Raw genomic sequence first — 16,213 nt, 5'->3', positions numbered from 1 at the left:
GCTCCACAATTATTACAGTCAGACTGTAAAACTACACACTGCAGATTCATACTGGATTAAAATCACTCCACAATTATTACAGTCAGACTGTAAAACTACACGCTGCAGATTCATACTGGATTAAAATCACTCCACAATTATTACAGTCAGACTGTAAAACTACACGCTGCAGATTCATACTGGATTAAAATCTCTCCACAATTATTACAGTCAGACTGTAAAACAACACACTGCAGATTCATACTGGATTAAAATCACTCCACAATTATTACAGTCAGACTGTAAAACTACACACTGCAGATTCATACTGGATTAAAATCTCTCCACAATTATTACAGTCAGACTGTAAAACAACACACTGCAGATTCATACTGGATTAAAATCACTCCACAATTATTACAGTCAGACTGTAAAACTACACACTGCAGATTCATACTGGATTAAAATCACTCCACAATTATTACAGTCAGACTGTAAAACTACACACTGCAGATTCACACTGGATTAAAATCACTCCACAATTATTACAGTCAGACTGTAAAACTACACACTGCAGATTCATACTGGATTAAAATCACTCCACAATTATTACCGTCAGACTGTAAAACTACACACTGCAGATTCATACTGGATTAAAATCACTCCACAATTATTACAGTCAGACTGTAAAACTACACACTGCAGATTCATACTGGATTAAAATCACTCCACAATTATTACCGTCAGACTGTAAAACTACACACTGCAGATTCATACTGGATTAAAATCACTCCACAATTATTACAGTCAGACTGTAAAACTACACACTGCAGATTCATACTGGATTAAAATCACTCCACAATTATTACAGTCAGACTGTAAAACTACACACTGCAGATTCATACTGGATTAAAATCACTCCACAATTATTACAGTCAGACTGTAAAACTACACACTGCAGATTCATACTGGATTAAAATCACTCCACAATTATTACAGTCAGACTGTAAAACTACACACTGCAGATTCATACTGGATTAAAATCGCTCCACAATTATTACAGTCAGACTGTAAAACTACACACTGCAGATTCATACTGGATTAAAATCGCTCCACAATTATTACCGTCAGACTGTAAAACTACACACACTGCAGATTCATACTGGATTAAAATTACTCCACAATTATTACAGTCAGACTGTAAAACTACACACTGCAGATTCATACTGGATTAAAATCACTCCACAATTATTACAGTCAGACTGTAAAACTACACGCTGCAGATTCATACTGGATTAAAATCACTCCACAATTATTACCGTCAGACTGTAAAACTACACACTGCAGATTCATACTGGATTAAAATCACTCCACAATTATTACAGTCAGACTGTAAAACTACACACACTGCAGATTCATACTGGATTAAAATCTCTCCACAATTATTACAGTCAGACTGTAAAACTACACACTGCAGATTCATACTGGATTAAAATCACTCCACAATTATTACCATCAGACTGTAAAACTATACGCTGCAGATTCATACTGGATTAAAATCACTCCACAATTATTACAGTCAGACTCTAAAACTGCTGCTGTTATTCTTTGGTGTGTTGACCTGGCTGTAGTTGCTGACCCAGTCTCAGCGAGCGCTGTCCAGTATCCACTCCCATCTCTCCGGTCTGGAGCGGGATGCCCTCCCACGCTTCCCCAAAGCAGAGGTGAGTGAGCCCTACATGCTCCTCCACAAGCCTAACAACTGATATCAGTGCATACTTGGGCTGAAATAATACCTGGTTTTAAGGATGCACCAACATTTTGGCCACCAATTTTCATTTGAAAATGGTCAAAAAAGGGCAAAATAGAAAATAGCCAGGACCAAAAGTTGAACCCCTTTCTGCAGGCCTCCTAGTGGTCACTCCACTGTGCACCTCTTCCTGGGGAAAACTTATTTAAGCTACACAGTTGGACCTTAAAGCTGTGGTGCCTTTTAAGGTGTTTTTACATTGTTTGGATGAAAAGTGGACCTGCACAGAGGTGAGGATGGCCATCGTCTTCAGCGGCTGTGTTTTTTTCCTCTTTGTAGAAGTCTCTGAGGGAGGTGCAGCAGATCCTGAACGTGACCGAGGGAAACTTCCATCAGCTGGTGGCGCTGCTCAACTGCCGAGGCCTCAACAAGGTAACCATGGCAACCAGCTCTTCCCTTCACACTGACTTGGCGTGGTGTGATTACTGTACCTTCACAGCAAATGACGTCTGTGCGTCAGATGGAAAGCAAATGTGCGTATGTTCTCTGATTCTGTCCCTCAGGACTACATTGACTCTCTGAAAGGCCTGTGCTATGATGGGATGGAGGGATTGCTCTATCTCTCTCTCTACTCGTTTCTCTCCGCACTGGCGTTCACTGCCATCCTCTGCTCCCTCCCTGGAGCCTGGAGGAGCTTTTCCAGGTAGATCTACTGCATCGTTTCTGATGGTCTTCACTGTTATTGTGAGAGGTTCTGTAACTGGACAATATGGACCAAATACCAGACTGTGACTATATCGCTGTATATCGAAATTGCATTGCATATGTCACCACACACGTACCAATACATATATTCAGTCTACATATATGTGCATACGTTTTAATACATTTACGTATAGTATGTCAGTATATTGGTATACAATTAACTGCTATAAAATGCTGTCTGACCCGGGGTGGGGACCCTGCACCCCCACATGTGGAGCATGAATGTTAACCACTACATACGACACAGTAAATAATGTAAAAATATAAAAACTCTACATCCATACATTACTATTTCATTTTCACCTAAATAGACTTCTCTGCATACTTTGTTAGCCCCTTTTTACCCTGTTCACTGACTTCGGTGGTCAGGACCCTCATGGACCCCCACAGAGCAGGTACTCCAGCAGCAATGCTGTGTCTGATCTACCCAGACCAGCACAACACACACTAACAAACCACCACCACGTCGGTGTTACTGCAGTGCTGAGAATGACCCACCACCCAAACAGTACCTGCTCTGTGAGGGTCCATGGGGGTCTAGTCTTGCATGATGTTATGTGTATCAGTGAACTTGAATATCAGCAGAATATTGGTGCGAGTGGGCAACTGTAAGGTCAGGCGTTTCTAGAGGCAAAGGGTAAAAACTGGCGAAGCTGCCTTGGTGCACTGTTATTGCGGGGCGTGTATTAATGATGTTAACCGTCTGATTAACCGTTACATTTCTTTATGTTGTTAAGTCAAGTCAATGGTTTTTCACTAATGTTTACGACAAAGGGCCAACAAGGGGTGCTTTGCGGCCCATCTCTGGTCCTCAGCCCAGTGGCCGAGGAACCCTGCTTTAAAGCACAGAAGCTTCAAACTGGCATAGCGTGTAGTTTGGATGTTTTTGAGGTGTTTTGTCTCTTTACTGCATTTAGCGCTTCAGTTCTGTTTCTTAGACTGAAGGTTCTTCTGCAATGAAAGGTTCATTATTTGTAATTGAACCTGAAAATCGCTAAAATGTAATTATTCTTGGGGCGGCATGGAGGCGCGGCAGGTAGCGCTGTCGCCTCACAGCAAGAAGGGCCTGGGTTCGATTCCCCGGCCGGGCGACCGGAGTCCTTTCCGTGTGGAGTCTGCATGTTCTCCCTGTGTCTGCGTGGGTTTTGTCCGGGTTCTCCGGTTTCGTCCCACAGTCCAAAGACATGCAGTCAGGCCAATTGGATGTTCTAATTCGCCCCTGGGTGTGAAAGTGTGTGTCTGTCTGCCCTGCGATGGACTGGCGACCTGTCCAGGGTGTATCCTGCCTTCCGCCCAATGACCGCTGGGATAGGCTCCAGCACCCCCCACCGCGACCCTGAGGGAGAAGCGGCTTAGAAAATGTGTGTGTGTAATTATTGTAATGTGGCTAAGAAGGAAAGTATGGCTACAGTGACAGAACCCACAACCCGACGTGGACGTAGGCCTGCGGTTAGCACAGTGCTAACTGGACGGATATAAGCATCTGGTGGTTAGCTACATTAGCCTCATAGCTTGAGTGCTAAAACTAAAGAAGCGAAGTTCAGACGCCAAAGACATTTGGTGTGTGTGGAGCGGGGGGTAAAACTAACTGGGTAAATTTGATATTTTGCATGTTTACCTGTTAGAAAATAAGGCTGTAGCAGTTTTGCTAGGGATCAAAGATTATTTCCTCAATATTTTTGAAAGTGCCGCACAAAACTGGCCTAATAAGCAACAACAAAGTGACAGCCAGCCAAATAAAAAGTAAAAAAACGATTCTAATTATTAGTAAGTAAGCACTGTCGTCACTGGTCTGTCGTCAAAGCCTGAAATGGCTTGCTCTTCAATATCAGTACCACAAAAAGTCAACATTTTCCAAAAGTTTACGTAATATATTCGTATCGCTGTTGTCGGAAACAAAACCTCGTATCTCCAAAATGAAAACTTTACAGGAGAAGGAAAAAACTTACTCCAGTTTTAATGTAAGTCAATGGAACCGGACGTCTTTCCAAGTCATTTTAGGTCATTTATTTTGGTCCATTCGTCATGAAATTTACAGACAATATATAGGATGAGGAGTTCTTTCAAATGATGTCAAAAACTGAAAAATGGAGATACGAGGTTTTGTTCCAACAGCAGCGATATGCAGAGTATTGTGATGGTTGTGTGGTATCGCCCAGCCTTAATGTCCCTCGCCGTTTGTATTTCCCTCCATGTCTTCCTGTATCGGAGCAGCGACTCGGAGGAGTATGAAGATTCGGACAGTGAGAGCGAGGACCCCTTCACTTCTCATCAGGCACGTAGACAGACGGCCACGGGCTCACAGCGAGGGGCCTTGCCCCCCTTCTATAGTTACCAGGGGGCCGGCTGGACACCCCCCTTTTCTAGCGCGCCTCCGTTACCGTGAGTAACACACGCACAGGCACTCAGACAGACAGACAGAATGACCCTGAATCAAACAGCACACGTATATAAATGTGCTTTCTTATATTAAATACAGTAGCATTATTTACATCACACAGCGTATCATTTCCTTCAGGTATTAGTGGAGCCCGGCCGATATGCCAGTTTCATCGACTAAACCCATTTTAAGGAGCTGTAAGTAACCGTTAATATCAATAGATACAATTTATATAGTGTAAAATGAAATAAACAGAAGGTAAATAGAGCTTTACAGGGATTTACAGCCACTAAACACTGAGTCCTAAATGAAAAGTAAATGATGTAAGAGAGCAACAAAGACAAAACCAAAACGCTCCACAATCGACAAAGTTGACTAGTTTTTATAAGGAAAATGTTTATATTAACCGAAATAGTTATTATATAGTTATAGAAATAGTTATAATAGTTAATTATATTAAATTAAAAAATACACATCCATAATGCTTTTTCTTTTTTATTTAATATAATCATTGTGTTTAAAATTAGTATTGCAGTAGCACTTTTATTTTGGCGTTAAAATTCGCACAGACGTTGAATATTAAGGTCCCAAAACGCTAAAAGGAAAATCAGCCAATCAGGATCGTTTTCTCCGTGGTATCTAGGTAGATATAGTGAAGCTAGCTCTCCCATTGGTTAGGGCTTCAGGAGCTGGACTGAAGGCCTGTCAACTTAACCACTGACCTGATTAGAAATGGACCACGGAATTGATCACGTTCTGATTCACGATGGGACCAATTTCGTGAGGAAAAAGACACTCTAGGCCTTCTGGAAGTTCTAGATACGTCACTGGCAGTGAATGTAAGCTGCAGTCCAACCAGGTCTCAGTCAGTTGTTGGAAACTGAAAGCAGCGTCAGTTTTAGAGTAACTCTGTACTGAAAGAAATTTTGCAGGACAAGGAAAAAAACCTCCTTAATTTTTAATGGAGCATTTGTTTTCGTTTTGGACCGTTTCTTTTGGTCCATTCATCGTGGCATTTTGACACAGTACAAAGTCCAGCTGCTTTCAAATTGCGTCAAAAAGTGAAAACTGACCAAAACGGAGACGCAAGGTTTCGTTCCAATGTCTGTTTAATGTCCGCCACAAGCTTTTAATACGTCTTTCACAAGCTTCAAATGTTTAATCTAGAACAGACAAGATATTGTAGCTTAGTGCAGGAATACGACTAGAACCACACAGCGGTGCTAACAGAAATTAGCATCATCTTAGAGGTGTTTTTTTCCCTTGTTTTTGATCAAATTTTGACATTTATGGCTCAAACTGAATAGTCATAGTTCGCCACTGAGTAATACCAACCGTTTTTAGTTGTTATCGGCTGTAAGCTGCCGAAACTGCATTTAAATGTGTTAGATGTGAAATTTCTCGTTGATGTCTCTAACGATTAGCTGGTGCATCTGTGGTTTGTTTACGTTTTGACTTGACGTGTAGACTTGACGTTTCCATGTCAACATCCTGAAGGCTTTGCAGTGCCTTGAATGATGGCTTGCTGTTGCCAGCTGTAGGCGTTCTGAGACTGCGAGTTCGTGTTAGCTGATGCAGTACAATCAGCAGTTAGCTAGTCAGTTAGTGTTCTCCTCCAAGCGTGTTGAGCCGTCCAGGGTCATTACGTTAGCCGCAGTTTGAAAGGATGCAGTGGAGCTTCATGTAAAAGTGCTTTACCGACTATAATCGTCAGACCTCTTAATCTCAGATAGCTTTGCGGAGTTTTATTAGCACGTCTATTAATTTCCACAAATCCTCGACAAATATACGTTGTAGCATGTTATTCCCAAACCTGAAAGGCTAGAGTCAAGGGCAGAGTTTACCAGCATGATTTTCGCCCGATACCGATAAATCTAACTCTTAATATTTGCCTGATTTTATTAGCCAGATGATAAATCGGTCGGAGCCGAGTGTCTCAACTCTTAACCCTCCTGTTATCTCCAAATTTACTGACATATTTTATCATCGGGGTTAATATTAGCCCAGAAATTTTAACCTTGGGGAAATATCAAAGTTCTGGGGGGAGGTATATTTTCTCCTCCATGTAGTGAGAACTATCAGTGGCTCTCGCACCACTACAGATGTGGTGATGGCAGATTAGGGCCCTAAAGCAGTAGGACGTTTTCTGAAGATTATAAAATGGCATATTATAGTGACCTGGACATCATCCAAAACAACTATGTGTAAGATTCCCTGGGGCCTGGGGTCATGGTCATGCAGGCCTGAAATCAAGGTCATGCACTGATTTTCTAAAAAAATATTAAATTAGGAAAAGTCATGAAATATGTGGTTGGTTAGTGTAGTGGGTAACACCTCTGCCTTCTACGCTGGAGACTGGGGTTCAATGCCCCACCAGGGCAAGCGCCCTACACTATACCAATAAGGGTCCTTGGGCAAGACTCCCAACACCGCCTTCGCCTAACAATGTAACAATAATCAAACTGTAAGTTGCTCTGGATAAGAGCGTCTGCCAAATGCCGTAAATATGAAGCAAAAACGTTCATTTATTTAGAGAGGGTAAACACTGAATGAGGTCAAACTGACCCCACACATAACAGGAGGGTTAAAGATAAAAGTCTCAGCACAGGTTGTATCAATTAAGTGCCCAAAGCTGTTTTAGTCTCTGGTCGGATGTTAATGTGCGAGTAATGTTAAACCAACATGTTAAACCAACATGTTAAAAACACTTGTAGACAACAGACAGATACACACAGACCAACACACACTGAGCACACACACAGACAGACACACAGACAGGTGTGTTGTTCAGAGCAGTTTAGCCGTGAAAAAAGCAGACACAAGTCCATAGGTCTGTCTGTCTGTGTGTCTGTCTATCAGTCTGTCCGTCATTCCAAGACAGACGTAAATCTACCAGTCAGAGACCAAAGGTTTCTTAGGTAAAGTCCCGCTCCCCCCGCCGATATTTCCCTCCCACCATCAAAGCCATGCTGTTCAAATCATCCTTTCAGTCTGCTTCTCTCTGTCGCTCACCTTCTCTCTGATTTCGCTCCTTTGCTACATGCACACGTTTCTGATTTCTTTCTGTTTAGCTGCAAGATTTGCCTTGGTTTTTGTTATATGGGGTGGGTCTGTCAGACAGCGGGACAAAAACTGATTGATGTGGGTTTTAATTTCCGAATTTAGGAACCTTCCACTCTGCTCACCTTGCACTCCTGTTTCCCTTTAGCTGTCACCCTTTTCCATGGGCGCCTGATTTCGTGTGGAATTGGTGGAGCAGCTAGTTAAAGCTAATTTTGGTTACATTACACTTTAAACTTTGTTAACTAGTTAGTTAGTGTATCTCCAGCTCACTCGTTTAACTGGTTAGTTAGTGTATGTCCAGCTCATTCGTTTAACTGGTTAGTTAGTGTATCTCCAGTTCACTCGTTTAACTGGTTAGTTAGTGTATCTCCAGCTCACTCGTTTAACTGGTTAGTTAGTGTGTCTCCAGCTCACTCGTTTAACTGGTTAGTTAGTGTATGTCCAGCTCATTCGTTTAACTGGTTAGTTAGTGTATCTCCAGCTCACTTGTTTAACTGGTTAGTTAGTGTATGTCCAGCTCACTCGTTTAACTGGTTAGTTAGTGTATCTCCAGCTCACTTGTTTAACTGGTTAGTTAGTGTATGTCCAGCTCACTCGTTTAACTGGTTAGTTAGTGTGTCTCCAGCTCACTCGTTTAACTGGTTAGTTAGTGTATCTCCAGTTCACTCGTTTAACTGGTTAGTTAGCGTATCTCCAGCTCACTCGTTTAACTGGTTAGTTAGTGTATCTCCAGCTCACTCGTTTAACTGGTTAGTTAGTGTATCTCCAGCTCACTCGTTTAACTGGTTAGTTAATGTATCTCCAGTTCACTCGTTTAACTGGTTAGTTAGCGTATGTCCAGCTCACTCGTTTAACTGGTTAGTTAGCGTATGTCCAGCTCACTCGTTTAACTGGTTAGTTAGCGTATCTCCAGCTCACTCGTTTAACTGGTTAGTTAGCGTATCTCCAGCTCACTCGTTTAACTGGTTAGTTAGTGTATGTCCAGCTCACTCGTTTAACTGGTTAGTTAGTGTGTCTCCAGCTCACTCGTTTAACTGGTTAGTTAGCGTATTTCCAGATCACTCGTTTAACTGGTTAGTTAGTGTATCTCTGGCTCACTCGTTTAACTGTTTAGTTAGTGTATCTCCAGCTCACTCGTTTAACTGGTTAGTTAGTGTATGTCCAGCTCACTCGTTTAACTGGTTAGTTAGTGTATCTCCAGTTCACTCGTTTAACTGGTTAGTTAGTGTATCTCCAGTTCACTCGTTTAACTGGTTAGTTAGTGTATCTCCAGTTCACTCGTTTAACTGGTTAGTTAGTGTATCTCCAGTTCACTCGTTTAACTGGTTAGTGTATCTCCAGTTCCCTCGTTTAACTGGTTAGTTAGTGTATCTCCAGTTCACTCGATTAACTGGTTAGTTAGTGTATCTCCAGCTCACTCATTTAACTGGTTAGTTAGTGTATCTCCAGTTCACTCGTTTAACTGGTTAGTTAGTGTATCTCCAGCTCACTCTTTTACCTGGTTAGTTAGTGTATCTCCAGCTCACTCTTTTACCTGGTTAGTTAGTGTATCTCCAGCTCACTCGTTTAACTGGTTAGTTAGTGTATCTCCAGTTCACTCATTTAACTGGTTAGTTAGTGTATCTCCAGCTCACTTGTTTAACTGGTTAGTTAGTGTATCTCCAGTTCACTCATTTAACTGGTTAGTTAGCGTATCTCCAGCTCACTCGTTTAACTGGTTAGTTAGTGTATGTCCAGCTCACTCGTTTAACTGGTTAGTTAGTGTATCTCCAGCTCACTCGTTTAACTGGTTAGTTAGCGTATCTCCAGCTCACTCGTTTAACTGGTTAGTTAGCGTATCTCCAGCTCACTCGTTTAACTGGTTAGTTAGCGTATCTCCATCTCACTCTTTTACCTGGTTAGTTAGTGTATCTCCAGCTCACTCGTTTAACTGGTTAGTTAGTGTATCTCCAGCTCACTCGTTTAACTGGTTAGTTAGTGTATGTCCAGCTCACTCGTTTAACTGGTTAGTTAGTGTGTCTCCAGCTCACTCGTTTAACTGGTTAGTTAGCGTATTTCCAGATCACTCGTTTAACTGGTTAGTTAGTGTATCTCTGGCTCACTCGTTTAACTGTTTAGTTAGTGTATCTCCAGCTCACTCGTTTAACTGGTTAGTTAGTGTATGTCCAGCTCACTCGTTTAACTGGTTAGTTAGCGTATCTCCAGCTCACTCGTTTAACTGGTTAGTTAGTGTATCTCCAGCTCACTCGTTTAACTGGTTAGTTAGCGTATTTCCAGATCACTCGTTTAACTGGTTAGTTAGTGTATCTCTGGCTCACTCGTTTAACTGTTTAGTTAGTGTATCTCCAGCTCACTCGTTTAACTGGTTAGTTAGTGTATGTCCAGCTCACTCGTTTAACTGGTTAGTTAGTGTATCTCCAGTTCACTCGTTTAACTGGTTAGTTAGTGTATCTCCAGTTCACTCGTTTAACTGGTTAGTTAGTGTATCTCCAGTTCACTCGTTTAACTGGTTAGTTAGTGTATCTCCAGTTCACTCGTTTAACTGGTTAGTGTATCTCCAGTTCCCTCGTTTAACTGGTTAGTTAGTGTATCTCCAGTTCACTCGATTAACTGGTTAGTTAGTGTATCTCCAGCTCACTCATTTAACTGGTTAGTTAGTGTATCTCCAGCTCACTCGTTTAACTGGTTAGTTAGTGTATCTCCAGTTCACTCGTTTAACTGGTTAGTTAGTGTATCTCCAGTTCACTCGTTTAACTGGTTAGTTAGTGTATCTCCAGTTCACTCGTTTAACTGGTTAGTTAGTGTATCTCCAGTTCACTCGTTTAACTGGTTAGTTAGTGTATCTCCAGTTCACTCGTTTAACTGGTTAGTGTATCTCCAGCTCACTCGTTTAACTGGTTAGTTAGTGTATCTCCAGTTCACTCGTTTAACTGGTTAGTTAGTGTATCTCCAGCTCACTCTTTTACCTGGTTAGTTAGTGTATCTCCAGCTCACTCTTTTACCTGGTTAGTTAGTGTATCTCCAGCTCACTCGTTTAACTGGTTAGTTAGTGTATCTCCAGTTCACTCATTTAACTGGTTAGTTAGTGTATCTCCAGCTCACTCGTTTAACTGGTTAGTTAGTGTATCTCCAGTTCACTCATTTAACTGGTTAGTTAGCGTATCTCCAGCTCACTCGTTTAACTGGTTAGTTAGTGTATGTCCAGCTCACTCGTTTAACTGGTTAGTTAGCGTATCTCCAGCTCACTCGTTTAACTGGTTAGTTAGCGTATCTCCAGCTCACTCGTTTAACTGGTTAGTTAGCGTATCTCCATCTCACTCTTTTACCTGGTTAGTTAGTGTATCTCCAGCTCACTCGTTTAACTGGTTAGTTAGTGTATCTCCAGCTCACTTGTTTAACTGGTTAGTTAGTGTGTCTCCAGCTCACTCGTTTAACTGGTTAGTTAGTGTATCTCCATCTCACTCTTTTACCTGGTTAGTTAGTGTATCTCCAGCTCACTCGTTTAACTGGTTAGTTAGCGTATCTCCAGCTCACTCGTTTAACTGGTTAGTTAGTGTATCTCCAGTTCACTCGTTTAACTGGTTAGTTAGTGTATCTCCAGTTCACTCGTTTAACTGGTTAGTTAGCGTATCTCCAGCTCACTCGTTTAACTGGTTAGTTAGCGTATCTCCATCTCACTCTTTTACCTGGTTAGTTAGTGTATCTCCAGCTCACTCGTTTAACTGGTTAGTTAGTGTATCTCCAGCTCACTTGTTTAACTGGTTAGTTAGTGTGTCTCCAGCTCACTCGTTTAACTGGTTAGTTAGTGTATCTCCATCTCACTCTTTTACCTGGTTAGTTAGTGTATCTCCAGCTCACTCGTTTAACTGGTTAGTTAGCGTATCTCCAGCTCACTCGTTTAACTGGTTAGTTAGTGTATCTCCAGTTCACTCGTTTAACTGGTTAGTTAGTGTATCTCCAGTTCACTCATTTAACTGGTTAGTTAGTGTATCTCCAGTTCACTCGTTTAACTGGTTAGTCACTCCACTAGCTTCACTCACTCCACAGTTCAGGCGCTCATGTTCGGCTCGTCTCCTCTCAAAAATACCATCTATGGAATGCTGTGATGAATAGGGCCTTATGGATGTCTCCATTTCTCTAACTCTCTTCCTCCCTTTCTCTCTCCCTTTTTCTTTCTGTCTTTATCCATCCTCGGTCCTGCCTCTCATCCCTCGCTTTTCTGTTTCCCGTCTGTGTGACACTGCCCTCCTCCCTGTCTCGCTTGTCTTTCTGCTGCTCTTTTCCCCTTTTTCTTTCTCCTCTCTCCTCCTTCCTTCCCTTCTTGTTTCTCCTCTCTCCTCCACCTCGTCTGTACTCTTTTCGCTTCTTCTTTCTCCCTCTGCTCCTCTTTTCCTCCTCCTATCCCCAAATCTTTCTCCACTCTGCCCTCTTTCTTTCCCTTCTTGACCACCTCCTATACTTCTTTTCCTCCTCTTGTACCTTCTTTCTTTCTTTCTTTCTTTCTTTCTTTCTTTCTTTCTTTCTTCTCCTTTATCCTCTCTTTTTACTTCTCTTTCTCTTCCCTTTTTTCCTTTCTTTTCTTTCCTCCTCTCTCTCCTTTTTCCCTTATTCTTTCTCCTCTGTGCTCTTCTGTTCCTCCTCCTCCTCCTCCTTTTATACTTTTTCCTTTCTTCTTCTCTTCCTGCTCCTCCTCTTTTCCCGTCTTCTTTCTCCTCTGTTCCTCTCTCTGTGTCTCTATGCAGGACTCCAAACGCTTCCTCCAATGGCAACCCTGGTTATGAAAGCCTGCCTCTGAGTGACAGGCCGTCCCCACCCCCCTCTGTGAGTCCCCTGTCTCTGTGACTTCATCCTGACTCGTGGCATTCTCATCGTTTTATCTGTGACAGGGATTTAACTGTTTATAACTGTCTGTCTTCTACCTGAAGAGTCACATCGCCTTTTAGCGTACACGGAGTGGGAGAAGCAGTAGGGAAGCCCATCTGAAAGACCACCATGCCGTGTACAATGAGTCTCTTTTTAGGACATGCTTATTATTGTAGCTTAATTTTGGGCAAAATCCACAGATCACAGCTTTGCTTAATATTTCCAGGAAATGTGATTGTGCCCAGAAGATATTAGTCAAACTTTTGGCTTTCATTTTGGCTCTAATTTTTGGATTAAAATGTGTGTTTTGGGAAAACGTGTGATAACATTCAAACTGCTTGTTCTAAAAATATCAGGGTTTATTTTTGGACTTAAGATATTTCATGAAAACAGAACAGATGGTAGAGAGATGTGTGCCTGTCTTTTTATGGCTAGCTGAATAGCTTGAATTTAAAAAAAAAGGATAAAATTAACTTTTTAAAAAATTAAAATTAACTTTTAAAAAAATTTAAATTAACTTTGGTCCTCTATATCTCTGCAATACATCACAGCAGATTTTTCAAACTTTGATGTTTATTACTTCCTTTATAGAACACTTTTATCAACTAGGTATTTGTTGACCAGTAGTAAAGGCTTCTGATTTATAAAATGAAAATTTTAAAAATGAAAAAATGAACATAATGGCCAAATTTTAAATGTATACTGCTCGTCTGACAAGGCATCACAGAAGGTCATTTATAAAGACAAATTGTAGTCAACAAATGTAACAAAAATAAAGTTAGGAATAGTCAAACTATATTTATTAAACTGTTAAATATGCCTTTTACCTTTACAGGAGAAATTAAAATACAAATACACAATATACTTTACACTCACAAAACTGTATGCCTAATACATAATTAATGCCAAGATTTGTGGAGATATATAGAGACAAAATTGAAAAAAAAAATAAAAGCCAGAAATTGGTAAATATAAATGTCTGTATGTTCAAAGAAATATTTCTTGAAATTTCATGCATCTGGTGTAAAAGGAATGACTTATTAATGGACCTTTTTTAGCACTGATTTTAAAGCCACACTCATTTTTAAAGCGGCTGTATCTCAAACATTTTGCACAATATCATTATTTTCTTAAAATATATAACAACATCAGTATTTCACTCAATTCAATTTGGATTTCCTATTCTACACAGAAGTCAGGTTGGTCTCGTTTGACCTCTCCATGTATTTGAGTTTGCAGGGTGGGCATCTCGAATGTTATTTTCCACTCTGTGTATTTGTTTAAAAAATAAAAATGGTTATAATTATGGTAATATGTAAAATTATGGATAGAAATGGAGCTTATATATGTGTTTATAAAAGCCCTAATCAGTATGTTTCAGGAAGCAGTTGATGTTTTTGTTGTTGCCATCAGGACAAAACCTCAGATTTGTTTTTTTAATTTGTAACTTTTTTATTACACACATATATATAAAAAATAAAGAAGAAATAAAGAAATAACAAGATAATGACATTTTATTACTTCTCCCAACAAATTTCAAAATAGGAGGTACAAGGTTTTGTCCCAGCAGCAGCGTTATTTTAGTGGATCAGTAGACGCCCCAGAAGTAGAAACGACTTTTATTTGTTCTAAACGTGCAGATTTTTGAAGATTATTACTAATCCAACAGGCCTGTTTCCTGTTTCTAAGCATAAAGTGAATTATTAAGCGTACCTAATGCTGCCCAGTTCTCAGAAACATCCTGATTGGGTCTGGTTTTGGTTCATCTGATGATTGACGATTGGTTCATTGCTTATTGATATTCTCTTTTGTTCTCTTGTCTTTTCTACTCTTTGTCTCCGTCCTTCTGGTGGACCTGTCCGTCTCCGTCCAAACAACGTCCCGGCCTTCCAAAAGTACAGTACTCTCCCAGCATGCTGACGGGCTACGGGGGTAATCAATCACACCCAAACTCCGCCCACTCCCGGAACCTGTATTCGCACTAATTTTTATGTATAGTATTTAAAAAAAAAAAAAAAAAAAAGATATTGAAATATAGCAGATATTTAGTTTTCATATGGATGGACATTTTACTGAAAACTAATTCAAAAAGAGATTTGAATTGTAGATGTGAGAACCGATGGCGTAACGTCAGTACCACTGAGTTCTAGAAGCACTTAGCCAGAACAGGCTGGCGGTTTGATTGACAGATAATGAAATGTTAGTGTGAGATATATAAGCCACCACTAACCACCCCCCCCCCCACCCCCAGCCCCCAAAACCCATCTGTTTGGTGTCGTTGTGAACATTTGCCGGAGGGTGGAATCAGGATGGTATTGACGTTACTGTAGTAGTCTATTTTTTAATGTATTGCCACTTTTGTTTTGGAGTTTTTATAATATTGTTGTATGCTGAGTCACAGACACACATAGAAATGATGGCACAACTTCTTTGTATGATTATGCAGCTCGTCGGGCACTTTTTTTTTCTCTCTCTCTTTCGGTCGTTTCTCTTTTTTAAATATTTGACTGTACCTTTTTTATAGGTGGCGATTCTGTATTACCTTGTATACCCTCTGATACTATATGAAATATGATAAATGATGAATATATATTCACTGTAAATGATGTTTGAGTGTTGATGCAATTCGATGTGTGGAAAGTGAAAAAAAAAGAAGGATAAAAAAAAAAAAAAAAAAAACGGTTTGAGAGGTCTTAATGGGGTCCAGCCTCTCCACTGGCTGCTGACCGGGGAAATATATGTTTTTCCCCCTCGCAGCATTTTAGCAATATAACCTATGCCACTAGCCGCAATTGCAGTGGTCACAACCTGCACAGCAATAATGCATCTTTTCTTCTAGCACAGTCCTGCATACTAGAGTCATCGCTCTCAAAACAGCATAGAACTGAGTACAAAACAGTAACTGAACTGCCTCTCAGCCAATCACTGCCCTCAGCGAGAATGGCGGCGGTAGTAAGTTAGTCAGAGTTATTAGAGGAAGGCCCAATCCCATTTCACCCCTCGCCCCCACCACTTAGCCCTCCGTTTTGCGTCTTCACGTCTAGGGCTAGGGTGTCCCAATTCATGTTGAGATAGAGGGGTAGGGCAAAGTGTTTGGGCTATATGATAATAAATAATTGCCCCCCTCTTTGAAGGCGTCTGATCCCTAAATGTAACTAAAGCCCAGCAGTGAGGAGCTGAACTTTCCCCTCCTCTGCTGTCCCGGCAGACGGGCAGGGTCGCCTACAGAGCGGCGCTAGTAGCTGTTAATGAAGTGGTGCTCTTTTATTAGAGGGTCTCATTTCAGAGGGAAGATCTCAACCAGTGCCCTGTAGCTCAGGAACAAGGGGCAACATGACACTCGAAAACAAGGGGTAGGGGTAAAAAGAAGAACTGGGACTGGGCCTAAGAAATTAAACCGGTGAAAAAGCTCA

General features: G+C 41.0%; 1 protein-coding gene across 7 annotated transcripts in view; it reads left to right on the top strand.

Moving 5' to 3' along the window:
* Positions 1-15,479, top strand: part of ttyh1 (tweety family member 1) — a 50,155-nt gene extending 34,676 nt beyond the window's left edge. The window contains exons 10-15 of one of the 7 annotated variants that reach the window (XM_017714583.2): positions 1,611-1,703; positions 2,069-2,161; positions 2,293-2,432; positions 4,709-4,876; positions 12,680-12,758; positions 14,697-15,479. In XM_017714583.2, the coding sequence (XP_017570072.2) occupies positions 1,611-1,703; positions 2,069-2,161; positions 2,293-2,432; positions 4,709-4,876; positions 12,680-12,758; positions 14,697-14,720 (597 nt within the window). In that variant the 3' untranslated portion in view covers positions 14,721-15,479. The remainder of the gene's footprint in view (positions 1-1,610; positions 1,704-2,068; positions 2,162-2,292; positions 2,433-4,708; positions 4,877-12,679; positions 12,759-14,696) is intronic. The other 6 variants (XM_017714582.2, XM_017714585.2, XM_017714586.2 and 3 more) reach the window with 6 other exon arrangements.
* The last annotated feature ends 734 nt before the right edge of the window (positions 15,480-16,213 follow it).

The sequence above is a fragment of the Pygocentrus nattereri genome, chromosome 3 (genome assembly GCF_015220715.1).
Source record: "Pygocentrus nattereri isolate fPygNat1 chromosome 3, fPygNat1.pri, whole genome shotgun sequence".
Taxonomy (NCBI): Eukaryota; Metazoa; Chordata; class Actinopteri; order Characiformes; family Serrasalmidae; genus Pygocentrus; species Pygocentrus nattereri.
This window is presented reverse-complemented; position numbering and strand designations above follow the sequence as displayed.